Source organism: Conger conger, chromosome 2, assembly GCF_963514075.1.
Source record: "Conger conger chromosome 2, fConCon1.1, whole genome shotgun sequence".
NCBI lineage: Eukaryota > Metazoa > Chordata > Actinopteri > Anguilliformes > Congridae > Conger > Conger conger.
The window spans coordinates 20,232,089-20,256,925 of NC_083761.1; the positions used below are offsets into that span (position 1 = coordinate 20,232,089).

General features: G+C 42.1%; 1 protein-coding gene across 4 annotated transcripts; it reads right to left on the reverse strand.

The window, feature by feature from the left end:
- Positions 1-118: 118 nt before the first annotated feature.
- Positions 119-23,338, reverse strand: LOC133121791 (protein STIP1 homolog). Of its 4 annotated transcripts, none has more exons than XM_061231267.1 (16): positions 23,160-23,338; positions 14,782-14,864; positions 14,261-14,341; positions 13,831-13,887; positions 13,035-13,223; positions 10,139-10,264; positions 9,507-9,552; positions 8,789-8,879; positions 7,952-8,093; positions 6,788-6,892; positions 6,119-6,209; positions 5,867-5,900; positions 4,843-4,920; positions 3,863-3,965; positions 3,536-3,672; positions 119-2,809 (listed from the first exon to the last, which is right to left on the reverse strand). In XM_061231267.1, the coding sequence occupies exons 1-16, from the start codon at positions 23,215-23,217 to the stop codon at positions 2,674-2,676; spliced, it is 1,557 nt and encodes a 518-aa protein (XP_061087251.1). In that variant the 5' UTR covers positions 23,218-23,338; the 3' UTR covers positions 119-2,673. The 4 variants fall into 4 exon arrangements, with proteins under 4 accessions (XP_061087251.1, XP_061087250.1, XP_061087247.1 ...); XM_061231266.1 differs by having other exon boundaries at positions 14,782-14,867; XM_061231263.1 differs by having other exon boundaries at positions 14,782-14,958; positions 23,160-23,299.
- Between the last annotated feature and the right edge of the window lie 1,499 nt (positions 23,339-24,837).

The following is a 24,837-nucleotide window of genomic DNA, read 5'->3' on the forward strand; positions in this document are numbered from 1 at the left end:
CATTCCCATCCCTAATTAAGGTCCACAATTAACTCCAATGTGATGCCAAAATTGGATAAAAACAAACCAGGAAGGCCTATTCATGGCCACTTTATGACGGGAAAAAAAACTAAATAAATAAAATAAAGCTTTTATATAGCCGGTGACTCCAGAGAAAAGTGGTAGCAAACAATACATTTTAAAGAATCTAAAACTTTCTTATTTAAGTGTTAAGGCATTCATTTCAATGTGTTTTTACATGCATTAAAAGGTGAACGGGTAGAGGTATCATACGCTGACCTTAACTATAGGCTATGGGCAAGATTCAGCTAGCGCAAAAAGCAAGCGAGATGTGCATACATGCCATTCAGTCGTATCAATGCCATTACATACAGGAGGTCTCTTAGGAGACCGGCACAACTTGGTAATGCTACACGCATAGTAGTAGCTCACTATCCAAGATTTGGAACTTCTGGGTGTTGAAGCTCCATCAAGGCCAGATTACAGCCATGCCGTCCGGCCTTCCTGCTGACTTCCCGCAAAATCCGATGCACCATCATCTGCTCATCCCAGACCACAGTAGGTGGGAGTATGACCAGCGGTGAGTCCTGGCTTTGACACCAGCCTCAGCGGATGGTCCCATAATGGCTACCGCATTCACATAAACAGCGTCAGCCACACGTTGACCATTTTCCTGAGTGGCGACCTTCGGTTCAAAGAAGAGTGGCTGAACCTTCGGTCCAGGCGCCACTGCAGGGAGTGGTATGCACCCTTCCTGAGAAGAATGACCAAGCGGAATTTGTCCAGGAAAACTACACCGACAGGTCGGCGCGGGACACTGACTGACTCAGGGAGTTTGATATTGCCTTTGAATTTAAAAAAACGAAGCTAAAACAGACAGAGTTTGATTATACATTTTCATAATTAAAGAGTTACTTGTTGTATGAACGCAAATACAAAAACATTTTTACGGACTTGGGAGGTGAATTATCTGAGCCCACAAGCGCAATTCAAGTCACGAAAAGCATAGCGTCTTGGTAGATGGATTCCCATCTGAGGCAAGAGGCTTAGTGTTGACTGCTTTCCCTGCTACATGACATATTACTTTTAAAAGTCTGCCACCTAGTGGGGGGGAAGGTGTACCATAGCCAGAGGTCTTCCCTCTGCAAAAAGGGTCAACTGAAAGAAAAATATATTTTAAAGTGCCATCACTACATAAAGGGAAGAAACAATGTACCGTTCCCTCTTCCAGGTTTGGTATAAGAAACCCGGGCACCATGAAAAACACTACATTTGTGAACCTTTCTCCATTTCAGTTAACTACTCCAATATACCTGCTCCTAAAGCAGGGCTTCCTAATGCTGTTCCTGGTGACCTACCATCCAGAAGGTTTTTATTCAATCCTAACAAAGCACACCTCATTCAAGGGCTAGAGATCTTGTTGAGCTGCATATTAGTGGAATTAGAGTTTAAATGAAAACCCGATAGATCTCCAGGAGGAGGGTTGGACAGCCCTGTCCCAAATCATTCAATGTGAATTTCAGAAGCTGAAACAGCATAGCATGCGCGCTCCTTAATACCCATGTCCAGAAATATCAAACATGCCACGTAACAAAACCATACCTAACCTAGCGTGGTTTAATTGTGGCTCGGCATGAATATTACCATGCATGACACAAGTTGGCATGTTAGGCAAACAGGACTCCCCCTTTCAGGGACTATAAACAGGAAGAAATGTCCAAAAGGTGAGCCTCTCACAGCAAGAGTGTCACATGTATGTTCAATTACAGAGGGCCCTATAACCGGACATCTCAACCCCCGCCCTGTAGAGCAGAGGGGTTTCCACTTTAACATCCAGCGCGCTCAAAACTGGGCGGCTAAAATAGCCATGTTCTGAGCAATGCTGGCTGAACCAGACAGCAAAATGCCTTGGCTAAACGAACGCCTCCAGCCAGGCCCGGAAGAGAGAAACACGGGAGAGCTTCCCATCTCTTCTTCTTACACAATAAAACAATATAAGTTAATCTTTGTAAAATAAAACACTGAAACAGTATACCAGCAATACATGTGTGAACACAGCCGGTGGTGCAAAACATCAGTACGACTGCCTTTCACTTCCACTTGGGAGACCATTTCTGGGAGTTTGTTCTTGAGGTGAAGGGCTCACAAGAGGGCTCACACTTAAGGCAACAGCACCCCCGTGTGGGCAGGTGTAGGAAGGAACACTTGCGGAATTCACATCCATATTCTATTTCGGCTTAGTTTTGGCACTGGCACAGAAAAAAAGGTTGAGGGGGTTAACGGTAATACTAAAAACATCAGCCGAGAGCAAAACTGGAGCCTTTAAACATGGACTCAACTGCCAGCACCGTTTCTTTCTTATTCCAACAATGTGGCTGGCTGTGGCATGAAACAGGCCTGCATCTGCTCGCAACTCATACAGATAAACACATAATCACACATACACGTGCACACACACAAATATACACAAAACAGCAACAACTGGGGACATTAAGGCACTTGTAAGTGACAAGCCATTGTCACTGGGACTTTTCCAGACTGGCTTTTCCAAGGCCAGCTCCTGTAAACCCCCCGCCCCTCCCCACCCTCCCCCCTTGTTCAGCAGGACCCAGCCTCTCAGTCTCTCAGTCTGTTATTCTCCGGTCCTATTCGCACGACAAGGCTCCAGACTGCTCAAGGTTGCCATGGTTTCCGGTCTCGGCCTTGCTGCTCTGGAATGTGTTTGTAGCGACACTTGTCCCCAAAATGGCAGCCCGTGGTCCTCCAGAAGTAGCACTCGTTCCCATTGATGGGACCCCGTCTTCTGGGCCTGTGGCACGAAACAAAGCGGCATAATGGAACCGAGCCCATCTCCAAAAAAGAGGTACAACAATCGCAAGCCGAAGAAAGGGTTCCCAGCCAAGGAAACCTATTACACCACTATTTCAGCTACAGCTGGTGAAGCCACTTTCTACAGCAGACACGCATCATAGACTCTGTAGAACAGGGGTGCCCAATCATGTGCCATGAAGGGATGAGAATGCAGGTTTCTATTCCAACCAATCACTACACCTTCTGATTTCACCAACTCATTCCCTCCTTTCTGGTTGATGGTGTAGTGATTGGTCAGAATGAAAACCTGCATACTCACCTCTACCTAGATGATCACCTTGACATCCTTAACGTTGTGAAATTCTGTGGCTATAAAGTCAGAGCAAAAACAGTCCAACATGACGCAGGGCATGCCTCTGTGCTCTGGCTCACCTTCTCATAAATATTTAAGTGCAATATACCCTGAAAGAAAACCTTCTGCAGTTAGGAAGTGAAGAGTTTGAAAGCGACACAGGAGCAGACTATGTAGTTATTGCACAGAATCTATCTGTGCTTCCACTTCTGAGATCCACTCTAGATACTTCTCCCCACATGGAACATACAAATACAAAGCGAGTGTGTGTGTGTGTGTGTGTGTGTGTGTGGAAGGGGGGGGGGGGGTGTGTGTGTGTCTTCACTGGAGTTTGTACTCATGCACGAGTGCGTATATAAGGTGTGTACCTACCCAGCACCAACAGCGGCAGTCTGTTGCGAAATTAGGGGGGCAATACAAGGGGCGGTCTTCAGTGGGGAAGGCGGGGCTCTCTGCGGGCGACGGTCTGGGTAGCGAATCACCAGCCTGGTGTTTTCAATCTCCTTTCCCTGTCGTGGGAAAGCACACAAACGCAGACACTGACGTTCGCTGACATCCTAGACATGACTCACCTTTGACCAGACTGGCTGACACAAACCCAGTCACCTGCAGCACACCCTGGTGTGATGTTAGTTACATTACATTATATGCTCATGATAATGCACAGATAAACGCGCACAACTCATAACAGAAGCAGACCTGTAGTGTTTCCAGGGCACGAGCAGCCATGTTGGCGTTCTTGAAGTTGACGAAGGCACAGAAGCGCTCGTGTAGGACGCGAATGCTGTCAATCTCCCCACACCTGTGTTCACATAATCACGCAAGAGTAGAGAGGGTTGGAGTGGTGAATAATGTGTTTCTTCCACTACTTCCAAAAGAATCAATGTCCTTTATACTTATACATTATACACTCAGTGAGCACTTTTAGGCATTTTACTAGACTTATTGAGTCTTCTGCTGCTGTAGCCTACCCACTTAGAGGTTTGACGCGTTGTGTGTTCAGAGATGCTCTCCTGCATACCACTGTTGTAATGTGTGGTTATTTGTGTTTCTGTCACATTCCTGTCAGCTTTGACCAGTGCGGCCCGTCTCTTCTGACCTCTCTCATTAACAACACATTTCTGCCCTCAGAACTGCTGGTCACTGGATGTTTTTTGTTTTTCACACCATTCTCTGCAAACTCTAGAGAGTTATGCCATGTCTGCATGCTTTAGTTGCTGCCACATCATTGGCTGATTAGATATTTGCATGAACAATTTGCATGGTCTACAGGTGTACCTAATAATGTGCTCACTGGGTGTACTGTGCAATAGCTAGGGTCCTACACTAACATTTCTTCCAAGGAGCACATGTACTCAAAAGTTAGAAATGCTAAATTACTGTCCCAGTTAGCACATATCAATTGTCTAAAGCAAATGTTCCTAAAATGGAAGAACTGTAGAGCTCCAACATGAACGCAGCGCAGTGAATGAGATGAAACTAAGTGCTACAATGCTAATGGACAGTTGCCTAACAAAGCTAACGAGTCAAATAGATGGTCAATATAGGCAGAGGGCGCATAAGCTTATACAATCGCACAGGGGCAGAGAGGGCACGAAGGGCAACACCAAGAGAACATGTCAAAACAGGCAGAAAGAATTTATAACAGCATAGGGAAAAGGATTAAAAGTGGAACCTACGTTTTGAAGAGGTCTCGTAGTTGCTTCTCTGTAAGGTCCACGGTGACATTTCCTACCCACAGAGATGGACAGGGAGTCCTGGAAGGCATGGGAGACAAATGTAATTGGGCTCCTTCAAAAACGGCATTGCAGGTGGGAGGAGGTAGATGCTTTAGTATCATAACAATTTCTGCCGGCACGAACAGACTTGCAGAAGCACAGTAAACACCAGTCGCCATGGCAATAACTTATGCTTATGAACGTACGGTAGAATACAAGCTGGAGAGTCTGTGAGTGTGTGCTTTGCCCTAGTCTCAATAGATTTACTAGGAAACTTGAACACAGTGCAGTGTATGAAATGAAGTTAACAAAGTTAGGAGGGGTGCTTAATTGAATGGTGGATTTTTCTTTTTTTAAACCAAAACAGACATTGCAGTTGGATACTAGACCAATGTACTTGTCTCCATTAACATGGCAGAATGAAAACATTGCCAACAGACCTTGAGACCACTATATACCATATATTGGAAATAAAAATATTTTTTAAAGGCTTGAGCAGAGACCTCAACCACAGAGTGTGGTTTTATGTTTGCCAGAGCTTCACTCAAGATGGCAAACATTAGCTCATGTTCACAAACATATTCCAATTAAAAAATCTTCACCACAAACATTAGCTAACAGTTTAAAAAGGTAGTGAGCAGCGAAAAAGGGCTGTTGCTGTTATTTGGCTATTATAATACACTTTAATCAATGTAATATTTGTTCTTACCTTAAAAAATAAATCACCAGTAAACAACAAATCAGCCAACTGGCATTGCCAGATCGCACCCATTTGTACTCAAAATGTCTTGGTGGCAAACTAAACAGAATGTTAAATTTAAAATCGTTCAACAGAAACTGTTTGCTGCAGACATAGATCGCCGTGAATGTTCAAGCACACGTCTAAGGCTCCTTTGGTTACCCCTTACATTCTCCAAAGGTTATTGTCAGAAAGAGGTGTGCCATTAAATAAATAAAAAATAAAAAACATTCAATGTTCACCCACCCTGATTGGTCCAGCAAAGGGTCAAGGTCTTCCCCTGAAAAAGAGAATGCAGTTTTACCCCCACCATTACGGACTGCTTTTTATCAAATCTTAAAAATATTCTGTTAGGAAAAGTTTCCTTTGGGAAGTGCTTTGACTTGTTTGCTATTGGGTGTTCTCTGTCGCCCTCTAGTTGGGTGTGGAAGTGTAGTTCCTCCGCTCTGAGGTCAGGTCACTCATAAAATGGTCACTTCCTCCCTGTGCAGCACGCACCTTTGGCTGCCTCGAGGGAGCTCAGCACAGCCTTCACCGTGGCAAACTTCTCCAGCAGCAACAGACTCTGTGGCTCTTCAAAACCCAGCTCCTGACACACACACACACACACACACACACACACACACACGCGCACACACACACATACACATTTTCTACATCCCCTGGGAATTCCATGCACAACAGTCTCTAGATTTTTACATTTGAAAAAAAAAAAACATCCAGTGAGCGGCAGTTCTGTGGCCAAAAAAACGGCTTGTTAATGAGAGAGGTCAGAGGAGAATGGCCAGATTGGTTGACAGGAAGACGACAGGAACTCAAATAACAATGCATTACAGCAGTGGAATGCAGTATAGCATCTCTGAACACGTACCAAACGGTGGATGGGCAACAGGAGTTAAATAACAATATGTCTAACAAATACCTAATAATGTGGTCACTGAGTGTATACATGCATGCATAAAAAGCAAAATGCTTGAAAACGTAGTTGGATGTAATGGGCAGGATACATTTAAAATTCCCTAATTATAAAAAGAGTTTCAGAAACAAAATTAAGCACTACCCACATACTGCAATACCACCAAATTTGTATTAAAGTCAAGCAAAAGAAAGATCCACATTTGAATCTATTGAGCTCCTCTAACCAGTGACAACAGAATTTACATTTACCATGAGCTGCAGGACTCCGCAGTTGAAGAGATCATTCCGCGCCTCCTCACAGTCCTTATCCAGCCTTAGAACCTGCTCCATGGCCTTCTCTGCTTCACGGTACCGCTGGGTGACACGCAGGGGTCGAAGGTTAGCCAGAGTCATAATCAACAATCACAGAGGGGTTAGCATGCCAACATCAAGTGTATCAATGTCCGGGAAGACAGACATCAGCTGCAACCATGCCCAATAAAACATGCAGGCACACAGACACACAACCATTTAAAACATTAAAAACGTATTAAAGTTAGCTTAACACTAACCAACCGTAAGACCTTTCTGTGAGGGGAATAACTAGCCAGATAAAAATATTTCAATTGAAAAAGCCTAATGTCCTTCTTTATCATTTATAATTTCCTGACAAATACGTAGCCTGAACAATTTTCTGTAGTTTCCTTTGATCCCTTTCATAGCCGGAACCAATTTAGGTTAGTTACATTATATGTCTGGAACCAAAGTATAATAAGAGCTTCATTTCAATCTTTCTTATGTGGTACCCAGAATTGGACACAATACTTTGATATTACGTTTACAAACTTACAAACACTCAGAAATGGTAGAAGTAAGCGGGGAAGTGATTTACTTTATGAACCTAACCTTAACACATTAGAATATATTAAAACCAATTTTAACAAGTAATTGACAGTACTGTAGCTCCCATCATAGTAGCCCCAACAAATACAGGATTTTGTGAAGCCTCAAGCTGGATTTATACTCTTTACACAACGACAAGTGACAAGTGTCGTATGGAGGAAGTGACGCATTTTCAATGGAAAAAAGTGTCGTATGACACTCAGTGTAATGCATCTGTAGAATTGTGTCACGGACAATGTCCTATTTTGTCACGCAAAGTTGATCAGACAGGATCGGTCAGATGGAACATCGAAAGTCATTGCCATGGACACGTCTTTTCTTTTTGTTTGTTCGTTAAAAAAAAATGTAAACAACCCGTCAGACATTCGGCTGAGTCACCAACAGGTTCAATGTCTCGTTGCCATAGAGACAATTGAATCCTAATCAGAGTATGAATGCAAAACTTTCCGAGACACTTTCATTTTCTTTGTGCGATAAAGTATAAATCAGGCTTCACCCTCCCATCGCTAACATAGCCCACCAGTGACCCACCTTCAACCCCATAAGAGCACTCCCTTTGCGAAAATAGCCTTTGGGCCAACTGGGGGCCAGCTGGATGGACCGCTCCGCATCAGACAGTGCCATGGTGTACTGATCCAGGCACGCATAACAGTAGGAGCGGTTTCCAAAAAACCTGCCACAGAAACAGAGACAATGGAGACAGTTCCCGCAAAGCCCCTGCCTCCGAAATAAGTTCACAGAATCCATTAATATCACACAACTTAAAAAAAACTTGAGATGAAGAAGAAAGGCAATATTGTTGATTTGTTTAACACATATTCTGCTTTTCCAACATACTTGACTGAAAGTATATGGCAGTCATTTCCAATATTTTATGTAATTCATTCAATGAAATTGCTTCCTTTTGAAAATCATTATGATTTCAAGCTCTGGAATCACAAAATGTGAAAACTGTGCAATTGTTAAATCAGGTCAGCACAACCCTGTTCCTGGAGCTCTACCATCCTGTATGTTTTCACTGCAATCCTTACAATGCACACCTTATTCAACAGAGACCTGTTGAACTATTTAGTAGAATCAGGTGCCAAATTATGGTTAAAATTAAAACTTCAGGATGGTAGATTTCCAGGAAAGGTGTTGGGCAGCCCTAGTTTAAATACTTACCGCTGAACATATTTAGCAGTTGACAGGAAGTGTGACCTGAATCTAAACGAATTTGTCAGTACCACAGCCTGCCAAGGTGTATGCTCACTGATAGGCTGAATGTTTCATCCCTGCAACTGCTTTCAGTAAGAATGGGGTGCTAACAGTTGCATATGGAAGAAAGCAGGCCCCACCGCTAACAGGAAACCGTGTTAAAGCGGTTACCTGTAATCATTGGGGTTGTAGTGGATTGCCTCTGTAAACTTGCTGATGGCATCGGAGTACTGCCCCTTCTGCACCAACCGGATTCCCTTCTCTGCGGAGAAATGAAGACTGATTTTGAGAAACAGGAAACGGATATGCATGACAGGCTGCGGGCTGATCCCCAACCCTCCAAAAAAAAAAAACACAACCTCAGCCTGCAAAGTCAAGAGGGTGACAAGTGTCGTCAGAGGTAGACGGTAAAAATTCAAACAGGTGGCTTTGCTTTATGAGACATTTCTGGTGCGGTGACAACAGTGGATCTTGTTGACCCAGTCAAGATACCTAGTCTTGAAAAAACCTTTAAAATATCAATGCACCAAGTCTTGTTCTGACCCATATAAAGGCTGCCTAAACCTTGTTTAAACAAAGTGATTGTTAACTCAGGCAGAGGAGAATGGAAATTCTGAGAGCTTTTTGCTTCTGATAGTGCTGTGGATATAGCTTTATAAAGGCATATACATGGCTGTACTGCACTGTCTTTGCACATGGATTACTCCCTGCTGCGAACAAAACTGCAGTGTGAATGCAACTTCTTCCAACAAGTGGGCAGACTCGTGAGCGTTCAAACTTGTTCAGTGGACAGACTTGTTTTCCCAGCTGTTTGCTACTGGCTCTGTCAGTGTTTACAAGCTCACCCTGTCTCTCCCCGCCCCCATCGCCAAGGTAACAGCCAACTCACCTGTAAGCGAGGCGCTCTTTTTGGTCACTGCATCCGCCGCCGTCTCCTGAAACGACACCAGATCAGAGCATCAGAAAGCGGGGAAAAATCGGTTAGTTTAACAAAAAGTCCCAAACCCCCACAATCCCTGCCACCCCTAACATGCCCACTTACAGCAAAGGAGCGGCGAAGACATGCCACACATGACCTTTTGGTAGCATAATGAGGTTGGCTGACAGCGCTGTATGTTCACAGTGAGCAAACGATATTCCGAGAACTGTTTACCTGGCTTCAAGCCCAATAATTTATGAATCAGCTGCTGCAGCTTTAAAATAGTCAGAAAATGTCTGAAACATTTGTGTTTACAGCTCAGGTGGACAACTTGATCAGGCGGCCATTACAGCACGGAGTGTCAGGTTGAGCACTACTACAGCACTACTGGTTACTACTATACAGGATTTTTACCTTGAAAATACTATAAAATAACCATGCATTTGCGGAATCTGTGGTCTAATGAGGTGCTTTCTTCAATTGTAAATGCAGGACCAGAGCAAGGCTAAAAATCCTGCATAGTATGCCTTTGGAGCCCTGATTGATGCTACTGTACTCCATAAGGCATGAAATGGAGGGACAAGGAGGGATGGGATGCTAACCTCCCCAGTTCTGGCCTCATTCTCCTTGTTCTCCTTGGACACCGCGCCCGGTTTAGATCTGCCCTTGGGTCGGAGGTGGCTGGCGGCATTCGCAACGAAGGCACTGCTGACATCCCACTCTGGCTCCTACACAGGACAGGCGACATCCAGTAAGAAGAGCTGCAGTTAGTTTATCAAACAAGCTTTAGAAAATTCACCAGACAGTGCATTTATTATATTATTATAGGCCTAGCACACCTAAAATGGTTGTGTTCTGCATGCAAGTGATGCAGTCACACAGGACTTCCCTATAGGGGATAAGGAAGCCTCACCTGACTTGAGTTGTCTTGAGATGGGCTACTGTTGGTGCTATGGTGGTTAAGCACCTTAGTACTGTTCCCAAACCATGGATTTAAACCAGAAACGCTAAGAAGTGCAAAGGTATACCTAAAGATTCAGAGTGTGAACCTGTGACAAAGCTGGCTGAGATTTGAAAATATCTTCAGAGAGAATTAAGGCTAAAGCTATACATGCAAACCAGGCTTGATTAGGATCACAAGGCAGATCTAAGCCATGCCTCTATCCTGCTTCCTTCAAAATGGAGTCTCCAACCCCTCCCCCACACCCGATTGTAACCCCTTGTTATTGAATTTACAACTGAGGTGTGTGATTGGTTAGAATTAGTTAGCCCATTACATGTGGTGTGAAGGTCTCATACTTAAAGTAATGCACTTCAGAAGATGAAGCACTCTAGTGAGTAAGTACATTTTCCATTTTGAATTACTGTACCTTGGTTTTGTCATCCATTAAAATGTGAGCATTAAAGAGGGATTCAAGGATAGATAAAATAAACTATGTATAGGAACCTTGGTTTTTCATGGAAATGCCTACTTCAAATGCCAGACAGGAGGTGGACTGAAAATATGTTTTAATCAGTGCAGAAGCACCCTCGGTCAGAGGAAATAAATTCAATGCTGTATTTACTCATGTAGATCAATTTATAGTCTTTATACATTAATCAAGCAGAAGGTATTGACAAGTTAGACATAAAATGCTAACAGATACATAGAATAAACCAAAATTGAGACAATTTGCAAATAAAATCAGAATATTGTCCTGAAACCTACAGTATATTAATTGTAATCTGGGAAGGGGGACAAAGGTCAGTATGTGACTGAGAACACCTTGCCTCTGGCACTTGAACTTGGCAGATTTAGAGTCTTCTTCTCCGTTTCAATGTACTAAATACGATGATTTCAGATAATCTATTTTTGAAAGAATAAAAATGCAGATTTATTTTGGGTTGGTGGTGAATCTCTGTTTAAATGGACTTACACAAGTGAACAGAAGCGAACCTGATCTCTAAATGGTACAACGTTAGACATTACACTATTCTTCCAATTTTAAAGAAAGGTTACTTTTTATTTAAATTTCCACAGTTTCAAAACAATAAAAAAGGCCCTGTGCAAAAGTTTGGGAACCCTGCAAGTTAGTACTTTGTAACTCCTCAGGTAACTATAACAGCTTGTAAATGCTCTAAATTCTCGCTTTTGGAATTCATCCATTCTTCCTGGCAGAACACCTCTAGCTCAGAAATATTTTTTGGCCTCCTTGCACATACGATTGACCTTTGAAAATTAGCCTAGATTTCTTGAGATTTGGTGGAATCCATTCTTCCTTCCACTCAAACAATATTTCCTGTGCCCCCAGTTGCCACACAACCCCAAAGCATAATGGATTCACCTCCATGCTTCACAGTTGGCAAGGTGTTCTTCTCTACAAAGGCTTCACCCTTTTTTCTCCAAACATACAGTATGTTCTTTGGTGGAGGCCAAAAACTTCACAAAGCACATTGTTCCAAAAGGCTTCAGGCTTCTCAGTGTTTTCTTTTGCATACTTCAAATGCTTAATTTTGTGTTGAGGTAATTCTTTCAGGCAACACTACCATGGAGGTCTTTGTTTTTAAAAGTATGTTGTATTGTCTTCCTGTGAACAGCTAGACCTTTTTGCAGTGATGTGTGGGTTCTTCTGAGCATTTCTCACCAGGTCTCAGGCCATTCTATCTGAAATCTTTCTTGGTCTTCCAGACCTTGCCTTGACTTCAACTGTTCAATTTATCTTCAATATTCTAATAATGTTTCTGACAGTGGAAATGGGCAGTTTGAAACATTGAGAGAGGTTTTGTAGCCTTTTCCTTCTTTAATTAACCATCTTCATTCTGAAATCCTTGACCAACTGTTTAAAGGAACCCATGATTGTTAAGACCAGACAGAACAGCCACTGTAGTTGGATACTTTAGAAGGCATGGAGTTACTTCAGAATAAAAGCAGTTCTTTCAGTTCAGCTGTACTGGAATTATTCTCGACTCATTGAAACCCTAACGAGTAAATCACCTGGGTCTGAGCCTTAGTAATCATCTTTTTTTAAAGTAACAAAGAATCATCCAAAAGTCTTCCCAAACTTTTGTACAGGGCCCTTTTCATTTTTTATAATTTATAAACAGTAAAACATTAAAATAAAAAGCAATCTTGCATAAAAATGAGCAGAAAGGTCTCATGTTTATCTCATGTATGTGATCAAACCTAAAGTATAAATAGAATTATTACAGACCATAAAATGAATTGTTACAGACATCTGTATAACTAGTGTCTTGAAGAGAAGAGTGTCTTTTATGTATAGAATTCATGAATTGTGCCCATTATAACTAACCCGGGGTTGTTTTGAAGAATTTTGATAAATTTATTTTGTGGGATTTGATAAATGTATTATTTTTGGGGTTTTTTCAGGTGTGTGCTCTGCCTGAGAGGTATAGATTTCTATGATGACTACTCTCTATTATGGTGTATTCTAAGCCCATGTGGTTTGGGCATCTTTATGATGCAAGACAGTAAAATAAATCCTCATCATCATCACCTACCTCCTCACAGGAGCTCAGCCGGGCCTGCTGGTTGCTCCGGTTGCCCACAGCAGCGAGTGGGGGGACAGGCCTGTCTTTGCAGTATGTGACAGTGACCGACCCCTCCATCTCCTCCTCCTCCTCCCCTTCCTCCTCATTCTCACTCTCCTCGCTCTCCAGCTCTACATGGTCCTCTTTGTCCTCAAGGTCCTGCGGCAGATGAAACAGCTCCATGACGCACTATGACACAGGAGACCCAGCCAGAGCAACCATGTTGCTTTTGGTCTCCCTCAGGTTAGTATGTGCAGCGAGGTCCATAAGTATTTGGACACTGACACAATTTTAAAAGGGCTGTGATTCCTACACAGTGCAACATATGGGTGTACATAGCTATACCCATAAATTAAAGCAGACAGTCTGCACTGGCATCGATCTCCATATGGAGGGAATCGTGCAGGAATCGCACGGTCCAAGCACTTATACATCACAATACATATGCCATGAATATTGTTATGTGTTTCTGAAATGGGCACCAGAGTAGCATTATGCTTTCGGGAACTGGGCTTGCTTCTGAGGTGTGGCACTGCTGTTGTACCCTTGAGCAAAGTGCAAACATGAACTGCTTCAGTAAGTGCCCAGAAACACCGTATCAGAATATATGTAAAGAATAGAATTTGTGTATCGTTTTGGATGACAACATTGCAATTAAAACAACACAAAACTCCAACGTCAATTAATTCGTATGAATTCTAATACAGATTCAAAATCACATCTTACACATTTAATATCCCTCTCACTCTTCCCAAAACCTGTTTACCTCCTCAGGGCTCTCATTCTTTTCAACTCTCTCCAGCTTCTTCCTCTCTCTCTGACGCTGAAAATGGAAAGCAGAACCCAAAAACAACAAATAAAGAAAGTGAAAACCGTAATGCAGGTATGAACTTTACATTGCCAATGCTAAAAAATCACCTTGGTACTGTTCCACAACTTTGTCTGCTAATAACCAACACCCTGTCTCACATTCCCCTGGCCAGATAAACATGTCCCAGTTTAGCTAGTTGAAAAACCCCTCCTGCAGTTCAGACAATGTGTGATGAGAATTCTGCCACCAAACAGCAGCCATACATCACCCAGGTGAGTGAAACATATTGAGTGTGGTTGAGTTCACTTCCCCTTTACTCTTAACCTGAGGTCATGAAAGGCATTAAATATAATATTTTAATCATTATTAATTAGCGTGGGCTCACCTTCCTCTTGGCTCTACGTCTCTCCGCCCTCCGTCTGGCCCTCTCCTCCTCACTAAGCCCCTCTTCCCCACTCAGGATATCCTGTAGAGGAGGCAGTCAGAGCCACAGGCCTAAGCTGGGCCAAACCTCTCTCAGCTGCATTATCATGGTACATAAATTTGCTATTTTTTAACTCTTTTTGAATGAGAATTCTAAGAATCTAGAGAGACTACAGTGGTCTTCAGTGGGTTGAGTTAGACCCTGTCAATGCTTTTTTTTAGTTTAACCCCTTATCGGCAGATGTGACCTGCAGGTTGCACCAGATGTGGTGTCAGCCTTTCTACAGGTTTTCTATAGGGTGCCTTAGGCCATAATGGATTCAACTAAAAAAGCTTTGACAGGGTCTAACCCAACCCACTGAAGACCACTGTAGTCTCCCCCCACCCACACTACCCAGCTAGCCCAAATTCACAACACTCTAATTACACAGAAAGCCATTAAAGGGTTAAAGTATTAATCATCTACCTCCCCAACCACCATACCTGAGAGAGCAAAGCATCTTGGGAACTCTGAGCATGGACCCGACCCCCACACTCCATCTCCTCCTGTTGCTGCTCACCAGGGCCTTCTGGGAAAGCGAGATGCTCGTCACACACTGATGATGGTGCAGAGGCAAGCCACAGGCCTCTGAATAACATCAGACAACTATGGCGCTGCTTCTGACCAATCAAAACAAAACAGATTATGTGAAAGGGACCACAAAGCAAAAATGAAATCAGTGCTAGAACCATCTCCAGAATCTTCTAGCAGCTTTTAATCAAAACATTTTCTTGCTATCCATAAAGTACATTTCATCTTTCCTGTTACAATTGCTACTTTTGTTTGCAGGCACTACATAAGATCCGGGGAAGGTGTCTTTGCAATGCATTAATCTATTTTGCATGTGAGAAAAGATCATGTATTCACAAGTCACTTCAATACACTTTTGGACCGCATGAGATATTTTAATGAGATTTCCCATGCTTATTTGGCCTTAAGAGAACCCTGGAAGCAGAATTACACTCATCTTGGACCCTTCAGGGAGGGCTAACAAAGTTTGGGAAAATTAATGTGACTCTATGATTTTTACTTGCTATATCAACGTTACTAAGTCATACAGAAATTACTCCTGTTATGCGGCTTTCAGGGATTCTCTTTCACACAAGCAGAGTTCAGCCCAAAAAACTATAGGTGAAAACATCCCCGGTCATTATGGTGATTAAGTTTGAGCAAGTCATACATATGAGCTGAAAACATCACCCAGATGATCAATAATGCAAAATCCATTTAATCATGATTTTGACTTTGTTTCAAGGGTTCAGCTTTGAATTAATTTTTAAAATACCCTGTGCCTGTTTGACTGTGTGTATAATTGGTCAGGTATCAGGTATGTGCTACTAATATCAGCACACTTCAGTACCGCACACCTTGGTAAAATGTCAAAATACCTCATACCAATTGGAAAGAAAGATGGATTTCACTAAGGAAGAAAGAAAGAAAGAAAGCTATAATTACATAACCACTGTTCATAATTATTATTTTTTTAATTATTATTTTTTGATTGAGTTTAATGTACTTAACTTAATAGTGCAATCACTATCCAATGTTTTTTAAAGATTTGTGTTCTACATATCTAATGTTGGCCAGAGCTAGCTTACCTACACTTTCCAGGACCGTGCAGTTGAACTATTCCTAAAATCAAGTAGGCCTATAGCTGTTGGCATAAAGGAAAAATCCTTAGACCAGTAGCCTATCATATCCATCGGGTAGAAAAGCAAAAGTTCCCTGCTTTAAAAGGACCACATTAACCCTGTGACCACAAAGATTGCCCTGCGCCGTATAAAAATCAAATGCACTGGCAAAGTTCATGGTTACAAAAAAATATAAGCCAATATGGATTGGCTTATAGAAGAATGTTTTTCTCCTGCAACAGTTCAGTCTGGTTAAAGTCTTGCCTTAGGCCTGGTCTTATCTACATTATCTGCTGGGTGATGTAATGCTCTCAGTGTACAGAGATGGAATGTCATCGCATGACGAGGCAATACTCTAAAATTCAGCAGGAGTTTGGACAGGACAGTTTTTGGCAATCTCTTCATATTTCTATTCACCGCACCCCACCCAAACAACTTTTTAATCACAGCAGTACACTCTTGAGATAACAAATGGCGCATCGGTTCAGGAGGTTAACACGCTATCATGAGAGTCCACTGAAATGCATGCAGCCGGAAGTCACCGTGTTCACTCTTCAGTCGAGAGCTGGTGCACGTAGCTCAGGCAGACCACAGATGCGCAGCCAACCACAGTCGCATGGCACACTCATCATTAGATCTGAACTGTACTGTAGGTCATGTCACTGTGGTGAAATCAAGTGTGCAAAGCAACACTCTCAAGTCATTGCAACCACTGCATCTAAAGTTGGACATTACATAAACCGATTTTCTTACTTTTTCAGTTTGATTACAAGCACTCTAACGAAAGAGCAGGATAACATAACAGCACATCTACCTCTGTGTAACGCAACCTGTGAGTGGATACCAGTTATGTTCTCGCATGACTAGAGTCCAGTGATCCTACTTCTTCGCCTAAATGAAAAAAAAACTCATGCTTATGAGAATGCTTATGACAAAAAAGGCAATTCAGTCCATCTATGCAGAACAGAAAACATAATTAATTTCAGAGGGTCCCCTTAAACCTCTGTTGGATGCAATATGTACACGGCAGAGAATCGATACATTTATCAAAGAAAGATGGGCCCCCAGGCTTCTCGGGATGTTTGTAACACACTGGCATCCTCAGCCAGCTGATCCAGGAGGCCAGGCCTAGCAAAGGCAAATCAACAGTTGTCGCCTGGCTAGACCTGGCCAAAGCATATGGTTCAATCCCACACAACCTCATCCAGCCATGTACCACTATTACATCCCTCAACACAAGGGGATGATCACCAGCTACTTTTGTGGAATCAAGTTGGGATTCAAATCAGCACAGTTTACAACTCAGTGGCACAATATATAGAAGGGAAATTGTAACAGGTTGCACCATCTTCCCCATTCTGTTTATTATGGGAATGAAGCTCCTCATTGAAGCTGCTAGAAAGGAATGCCAAGGGGCAACAAGAGAGTCAGGTATTCGCCAAACCGTGATAAGAGGCTTCATGGATGACCTTACTGTAACAACTGAATCTCGAGCAGACAAGGTTGTACTAAGAGTGTTTGATGACATGGCAACTTGGGCCAGGAAGAAGTTCAAGCCAAAGAACTCAAGGAGTATCAGGAAAGGTAGAATGACCAATAAGTTCAAGCTGCATGATGAGGTAATTTGTGGTGGATTGTGATGATGTGCCAGGACTCCAGGGGAAAAATAAAGATCAAGAGTATATGTACACCAGTTATCCTGTTACTGTATATCACACAAATATTGGAGATTAACGTGACCACAGAATTTTGAGTGCACAACCCTGTCTGTAGCAAAGTTCTCAATAGCAGCAGATTGGGCACATTTCATGCTAATCAAGTCTGTCAGGCAGAAGCCACAGGGAAGAGGAATGAAAACACAAAGAATTATTTTAAATCGATGCATTTTTAAAAATTACACGTGATCGACCATGCCTGGATGTAGCCTACACAGACTGCTGGATCTATGAGCACGATGTCAATGTAAATGTAAATCCTTAATTAGCCTATTTTATTATTATCTGACTTACAATGTTGACATTCAAATGGCCCAAAATAAAGTTTGAAAATGCAATTTAAAAAAAAATTGTGTCAGTAGTCGACTAAAATCGTTTTTATTTTTTCCCCTAAATAAGATATGACCCCTAGCAGTCATCGGTTTCACAGTTTTCAAAATGGGATTGTAACCGTTTACAAAAACTGATGGTTTGTCCCATCCCTACTTCCCACACCCCCAAACCTGCACAGGTGGGGTATGAGAGAGGACCCATTGTGGGGCTCTCTGGAGGGAGGTCGCACCCCCTGGCAGGGTGTAAAACAGCGAGAGCCAAGCGAGACGCAAGCGAGACGCAGGTGGTGCCATGACACTGTCCTCACGTCCCCTGGAGCAGGACAGACGCAAATAACACTCCTGGAAAATTAATACCAATAGTCAAATTTCTCACAAATGGATGCCTACTCAGGTTGTCTAGTGAAACAGGGAGAGGAAATCACAGGTCAAAAGGAGAGCTGCTGTGTCCCATTTGGTTAAGGCACTACACTGTGGTGCATGGATGAGCCCTGTGGTCTCGGATTGCATTTGAACCGTGCCAGTGCTGACTGTGGTGAGCAACGCACGACTGGTAGTTGTGTTGCCTGGGAATGGGAGGGTTCAGTCAGTTAGGGATCTGTGTTTCGTTGCTCTTGTAAGCCCAGCTGGTCAATACAGGCGCCCGTAAACTGCATGTCAAAGCTGCATGACAGGTCTTCCTCTAACTCCACAGGTTGCCTGGCGACACCACACGTTTCGGAGGAGAACTACGGATGTCTGCTCTCTCCCTAATCGGCAGGGAGATACATGCATGAACACAGTAATTGGGCATTCCAAATTAGGTTTGGAATTTGATCTGCAGTCTTTTGCCTTTTAAAAAAAAAAACAAAGACTTTCAAGATAGACCCCAAGCCACTCTCTAAGGCATTCTGCATTTCAGCTGAATTCAAGTAATGGCCAGAAGATGGATTACTGTATTGTCCAATGGGCAATGGGCAGAATTACACATCTCTGTTCGAACCTACGGTCCAACTAGGCCCAAACACGGTTTCTGTTACCGAGACCCGAGGGGATAAGTACATGTATATACATGCACATATTAGGTTCCCAACAGCAACCATACGCTTACATACACTTTGTGAAAGGTTTACAAGAACCTCAAGGAAAGGAAAGATTATTCATTGTGCAAAGCAATAAAAACAAAGTAATAAAAACCATTTGCACAAATGGATCCATTCAAACAAATATGAGGAAAAAGGAAAGAGGGGTCAACTGGTTTTACATCTGTGTGTCGGAAGATTTAAAGACCTGGCAAAGTCAACCATGACATTTCCCAGGTTTCGTGTTCTATTATTTCATGAGCATAACAGCAGAAGAGTTAAACATAACAGTGAGAGCCTTATGTGAACATTTGTGCAATAAAACTTCAAAACTTGGCCTTTCTAAAGTCACAGAATCTATTTCATACTGCTTATATAAGCGGAACATTTTTTTTTATGTAAAAGAATGAAAGCCATTCGAGATAAATGAAGGACAAGTTTTTATCACAAGTCGAAATAGCATTTGAATTACTTCAGAAACAAATATTGCAAAAATGACTCAGTTCTCTCATCCGTGGTTCAAATACAATGTTCCATCCAGAATAACGGCAGCAAGAAAAAACTGTAAAAACAGAACTATACTAGTCACTGTACTGGAATAATTTATCTTTAAAACTTGAACTCAATGAAATGAAGTGACATTAGCCTAGGTAGCAAAGGTTTTTGTTCTTTAAAATGTATGATGTTCCATTGTGTTATTGTAAACCAGCTGAAAAGTGAAAAGATACGCTTCTTATTCTTAATACCAAAATCATTTGTCAGTAAAAATAGTACAGGCAGGATTATGTCCCATTTAGATGCAAATCATTCATCCAGGACTTCTCCCATCCCAGTCATAATTTCATATCTCAGCATGAGAACAACCTACATGAGTACAAACCATTAAAACACCACCTGTCCCTAAATGTGTGGGCAAAATGAGGAAAATAAATCAATGTTTTTGTTTAGTGAGGTCAGACTTTAGATATCAAACACATCTGCTTGTCTTGGCCACTCCCCAAACCAGCAACACAGCCAGGCCCCATCAGTGCAGACAACCCAGAATTGAACCGAGATGTTTCAAAGCCTCAATAATCAGCTCCTTTCACTAGTGGACATTTTTAATGCAGTCTGGGCACTGAAACTTGAATCACATAAGAGTAAGCCCATAGCATCACCATGTCGTTTAATAACACTAAACTATGTAGGCAATGTATTCAGAAACTGCACGAGCCAAAGAAGATATGATTTTGTTGAACTGGTTCAAACATGCTGCATACTACCATGCTCTAACAGCCGGTATGCCATGCAAGAATGGTTATTTATCCGAGAGCAGTTTTAGCATTAAAGAAATAAAGCACTATGGGAATATTGCAGCAGAGTAACGTATGAACAATACAGTCACCCAAAGCAGTGTCAAGAGTGCAGACACTGACCACACACCCACTGGACCAGTAATTAGACATTCCAGAATGCAAAGACAGAGAGGCAGCAAAACGTAAAAGCAGTAAATAGAATGCAGGTGTCTCTCCCTGTCCCTGAGAAAGAAAAGTCTCAGAGACTACCATAAAGAGAGAGAAAGAAATGGAAAAAAGAAACAACCTTTGAAGGATATTCTTTTGCCTTGATGCCAGCATCTCTGTGGCATGACACAGCCACATTACTGACTGTTACATAATGTGCCCCAAACAGAAACACACCCTCCAGGACAGTAGCCACACAAAGCATAAAGGGCCTAAGGCAGCTACATGGCATAGAGACCAGGGACTGTAATGGAATGTGCCTTTTTAACTTTCTCTGTGAAACTGGCACACTGGCATGGGAGGAATGCCACATACCTCTTCGCTGAGCTGCACATTACAAATCGAGTCCCGCTACAGGCCACACAAATAGGTGTTACGCCTTCGACAAAACAGTCATTAACACGCAAACGCACCTTTTCATTACACACGTGGTGAAAGGCAACACAAATTAGCTACAAACTGACACACACAGAGCTGAAAATGATTACATGGCCACTGAATCTTCCAACGCTGTCCCCCACAGCTGAACGAACAAGGACGAAAGCTGGACTCTAACAAAAACAAAGGCTGACTAGGTGTACGGCTGGTTTCCCAGTACCGTCATTGCCAAAGGAAGAAGCTACTGTAGTAACGCTTATGGCACACTGGAGTAAACCACATTATCCAAAGTCGGCCTTGGGGTTGCCCTCTTCCAATGGCTGGCCCCACTACCATTCTGCCACGCCCTTCAGCTAGAGCTGAAAAATATCAAAAATACATAAAGACAAGTAATTTCCGTTCCCACATTGAACTTGCGATATCTTAAATTCAACCCACAAGAGGACTTTCCTCAGCCATGACACACATTGCTACAGCCTAGTCCAGTGGTTCCCAAACTCTGTCCTTAAGTACATCTGTGTATGCTGGTTCTTTCCAACTTCCAAATATAATTGCAATCCAAGAATTTGAAGACGCTGTTAATTGTAAGTTATTACAATTGCTTTTGACATTTAGTGGGATTACTTACTCCCTTAAGCCACATTTTGTCAAATAGATATGCATACCAGAAAGAATAAAATGTCCATGTTCATACTGTACTTATTGAACTATATTGCAACCAATGCATACATTTTGTAGAAGAATTGCAAAAAAAGCCATAAATTACTTTTAACTGATCAAATTAAAGACTGGAGTGAATCGGTAGGCTCCTAATTGGTGAAAGTGTTGACACCCGGCCTGGCTACCAAAACAAATCATTTGGAAAATAATGAAGAATTCAAGAACAAAGCAAACTATAACAAGGCAAACCTGCATTGTATATGTTTAAGGTAGATAATCACAAATGAAATTACGCATGTTTAACTACCTAATTATGAGCCTATTAATTAGCCTCAGTCTTGAATGTGTTAGCTCTTTATATAATTGCTTGCAAGATGGTGGAATAAGCACAATAAGAACATGTTTCTTTTTTTTCTTCATGCTATTGTAAAGATATTTCTGGCATAATGTGGTTTAAGGTAAATAAATAAGATGACAAGCAGTTACTTAAAGTTTAACTGCTTGTTAAAATTATTTGATGGGTTGGAACAAAAACCAACAGACACAGGGATACTCCAGGACAACTGGCCTAGTCTATTGCACCTGGAATTCATCTCACACGATCATCCCTTCCGTTCTGTTTTACTGAAACCATAGCCTTAGGTAATGAACTGATGCAATCATTATTTTCGAATGGGAAAGAAACTGAAGTGCGAAATCAATGAGCGAAATCAAAACAGCTGAGAAGTAGGCTAATCAATGTTCAGTCTAAAATTCTCAAAGCCAACAGTGAAATCTCAATGAGACAGTTATCGGCAGTGGATGCACCAAACACTCTCTCCCAGCACTCTAATAAGAGTTTGTTGAAGTGCGCCGAACCAGAATCCATTCAAATGTGTCACTTCCAAAAAGAAAAAAAAGAAAAAAACATGAATTCGATGTAACGCAGCCTAATATACGAATCCGGCAAGGAACAGAAAGCAAAACCAAGTTCTGGTATTTTCCTTGCCAATTCATAGGCTATTCCCAACAGATTACATTCCATAGACGAATCTAGAAAGAATCATATTTTAACACTACAGTAGCTATATTGCGTCACAGAGGGTTTATCTTACAGCCTAAACTACTTTGCAGAATTTACAGAACAGAATCAATTTTGTCTTTTTATGACAATAGTGAATGCCCAGATACTGCTTTGAGATCCACCCAAGAGTTCAAAGTAGCCTATGCTATTGTAAATATAACTTTTTTTCAATCACGTGGTTGAACATAAACACAAAATGCTTCTCTGTAGTGGCTAGCAAGCCAGCTAGCTAACTAACTATACATGAATAGCCTATGATTGCCTCGTGCTGCGTAATTTTATTTCTTTCAGGACTAACATGTAACATGTGAGCTATAAAAATTTCAATAATGTTGAATCAAATCGAACGTACACCAATCTTTAAGAACAAAAAAAGTTCTGCATTGTTTATCCTACACAGGGAAAATTGAGAAGGTGCGGACAGCCCAAGCGACAAAGAACTTGACAGTTTTTCAAAGTTTAACAGAAGGATTACGTACCGTTTATTATTCCCAATAATCGGCATATGTCTTTGGTAAATCTCATCAGAGCGACCATCCAGCATTATTAGTTCAAGTGAAACTAGATAATGTACGTCTGTTCGCTACATTTACACAAAGACGCGCCGGGCTCTCGGCATAAACACGAAGTTAACGTCAGATAGCGTAGGGAATCTCAGTTGTTCCTCCGCTTCCTGAGACCGTCAAACCGTCGGCATATTTGGCTTTAACACCACCCATCGGCGTCTTAAAGGGACCAAAACCAGCGCGCCATTTCACATTCGGGAATGAGACGGGATGTTTTACCACTGTCATGTGAAGACAGTGAGTTTTTTTGTTGGGACATACAGTGCATGAAACTAAAAACACAGGTAGGACTACATTTAACAGCGGAAACCTCTGATATCAAACTGTAGATTTAAATCTGTAAATCCGAGTTTCTGTGGTTAAGGATTGGTTATTAACATGTCTGAAAACATGTCTGACACATGAAGTGTGAGATTTGACATTTCTGTAAAGACCTATCAGTTGCAGAATTTTTAAATTTAAATAAAGTAATCCAAAATTGAGCTAAACATGATCACCACAATAACTAGGCTACTTGATTGTCTGAGCAATCCTATGCGGCCCTCAGCTCACATAGTCTTCTGTTGTGGAGGGACACAAACTGAGGTATGTTGAAAGCATTTCCTGAAGTTGCATACCGCATTTTGGTTCTTGAAAGAAGACTCAGAGGACAAATATGACAACGTAAAATTGCCACACAAGTGCACATAATGGAAGGTTTCATATTACATATCACATAACTGCATAATATGACAGACAGGTGACACAGTGAACTATATTGACTCAATAAGATCTGTGTACTTTGAATGTCTATGCAAAGAGCTACTATCTTTGCCAGCAGCCATACCATCATGCAACCCTGCTCCTGCCAAATGGCTTACGCTTAGGGGGTGTGGGCTTGGTTAGTGTGTGGATGGGTCACCTCCTGGGAATACTTGCTGATTGAAGTGGTGTTTGTGGTCCAGTAGGGGGCAGTCTTCACCCTTGTCAAATTACCCCCAATGCCCCAGACACAATCCCTTGGATGATACTTTAAACCGAGTTCCTGACTCACTGTGCTCATTAATGATCCCATGGCAGTCTTCATAAAGAATAGGGGGTTCCCCAGCTAAATTCCCAGTCTGGCTCTTTAGACCTGCCACCTACTCATCCCCTGATTCAATTGGCAAAAACATTGTTCTCTTGCTCTCTACCTTAGCTGGTGTGTGGTGAGCTTTCTGGTACAAAAGCATCACCCAGGTGGGTGCTTTGCAAATAATGCTGGGATAATAAATCATCGGGGTTTGCACCAATTTGTGTCCATGCCAGCTTGAGTGCACGTTGCCATTAAAGCAAAAGGTGGCCGGACCATATACTAAGAAATTCTGAAATTAACGTAATTTAATGTAAAATAACTTTTCACTCAAATTGTTATGCTGATAATATAATTAGTAATGAAAAAGTTTGTATTAAATTAGAAAAGAATGCCAAGGGGAGCCGCGGTGGCGCAACAGGCTAAGACGCAGCAGACTTGCGGTTGCAGTTTGCTGCAGTTGCACACCGGGAACCGGGGTTCGATTCTCGGTCCTGCCAAAAAGCCAAGTTTGGCCGGCTCATGTGGAGCAGCAATTGG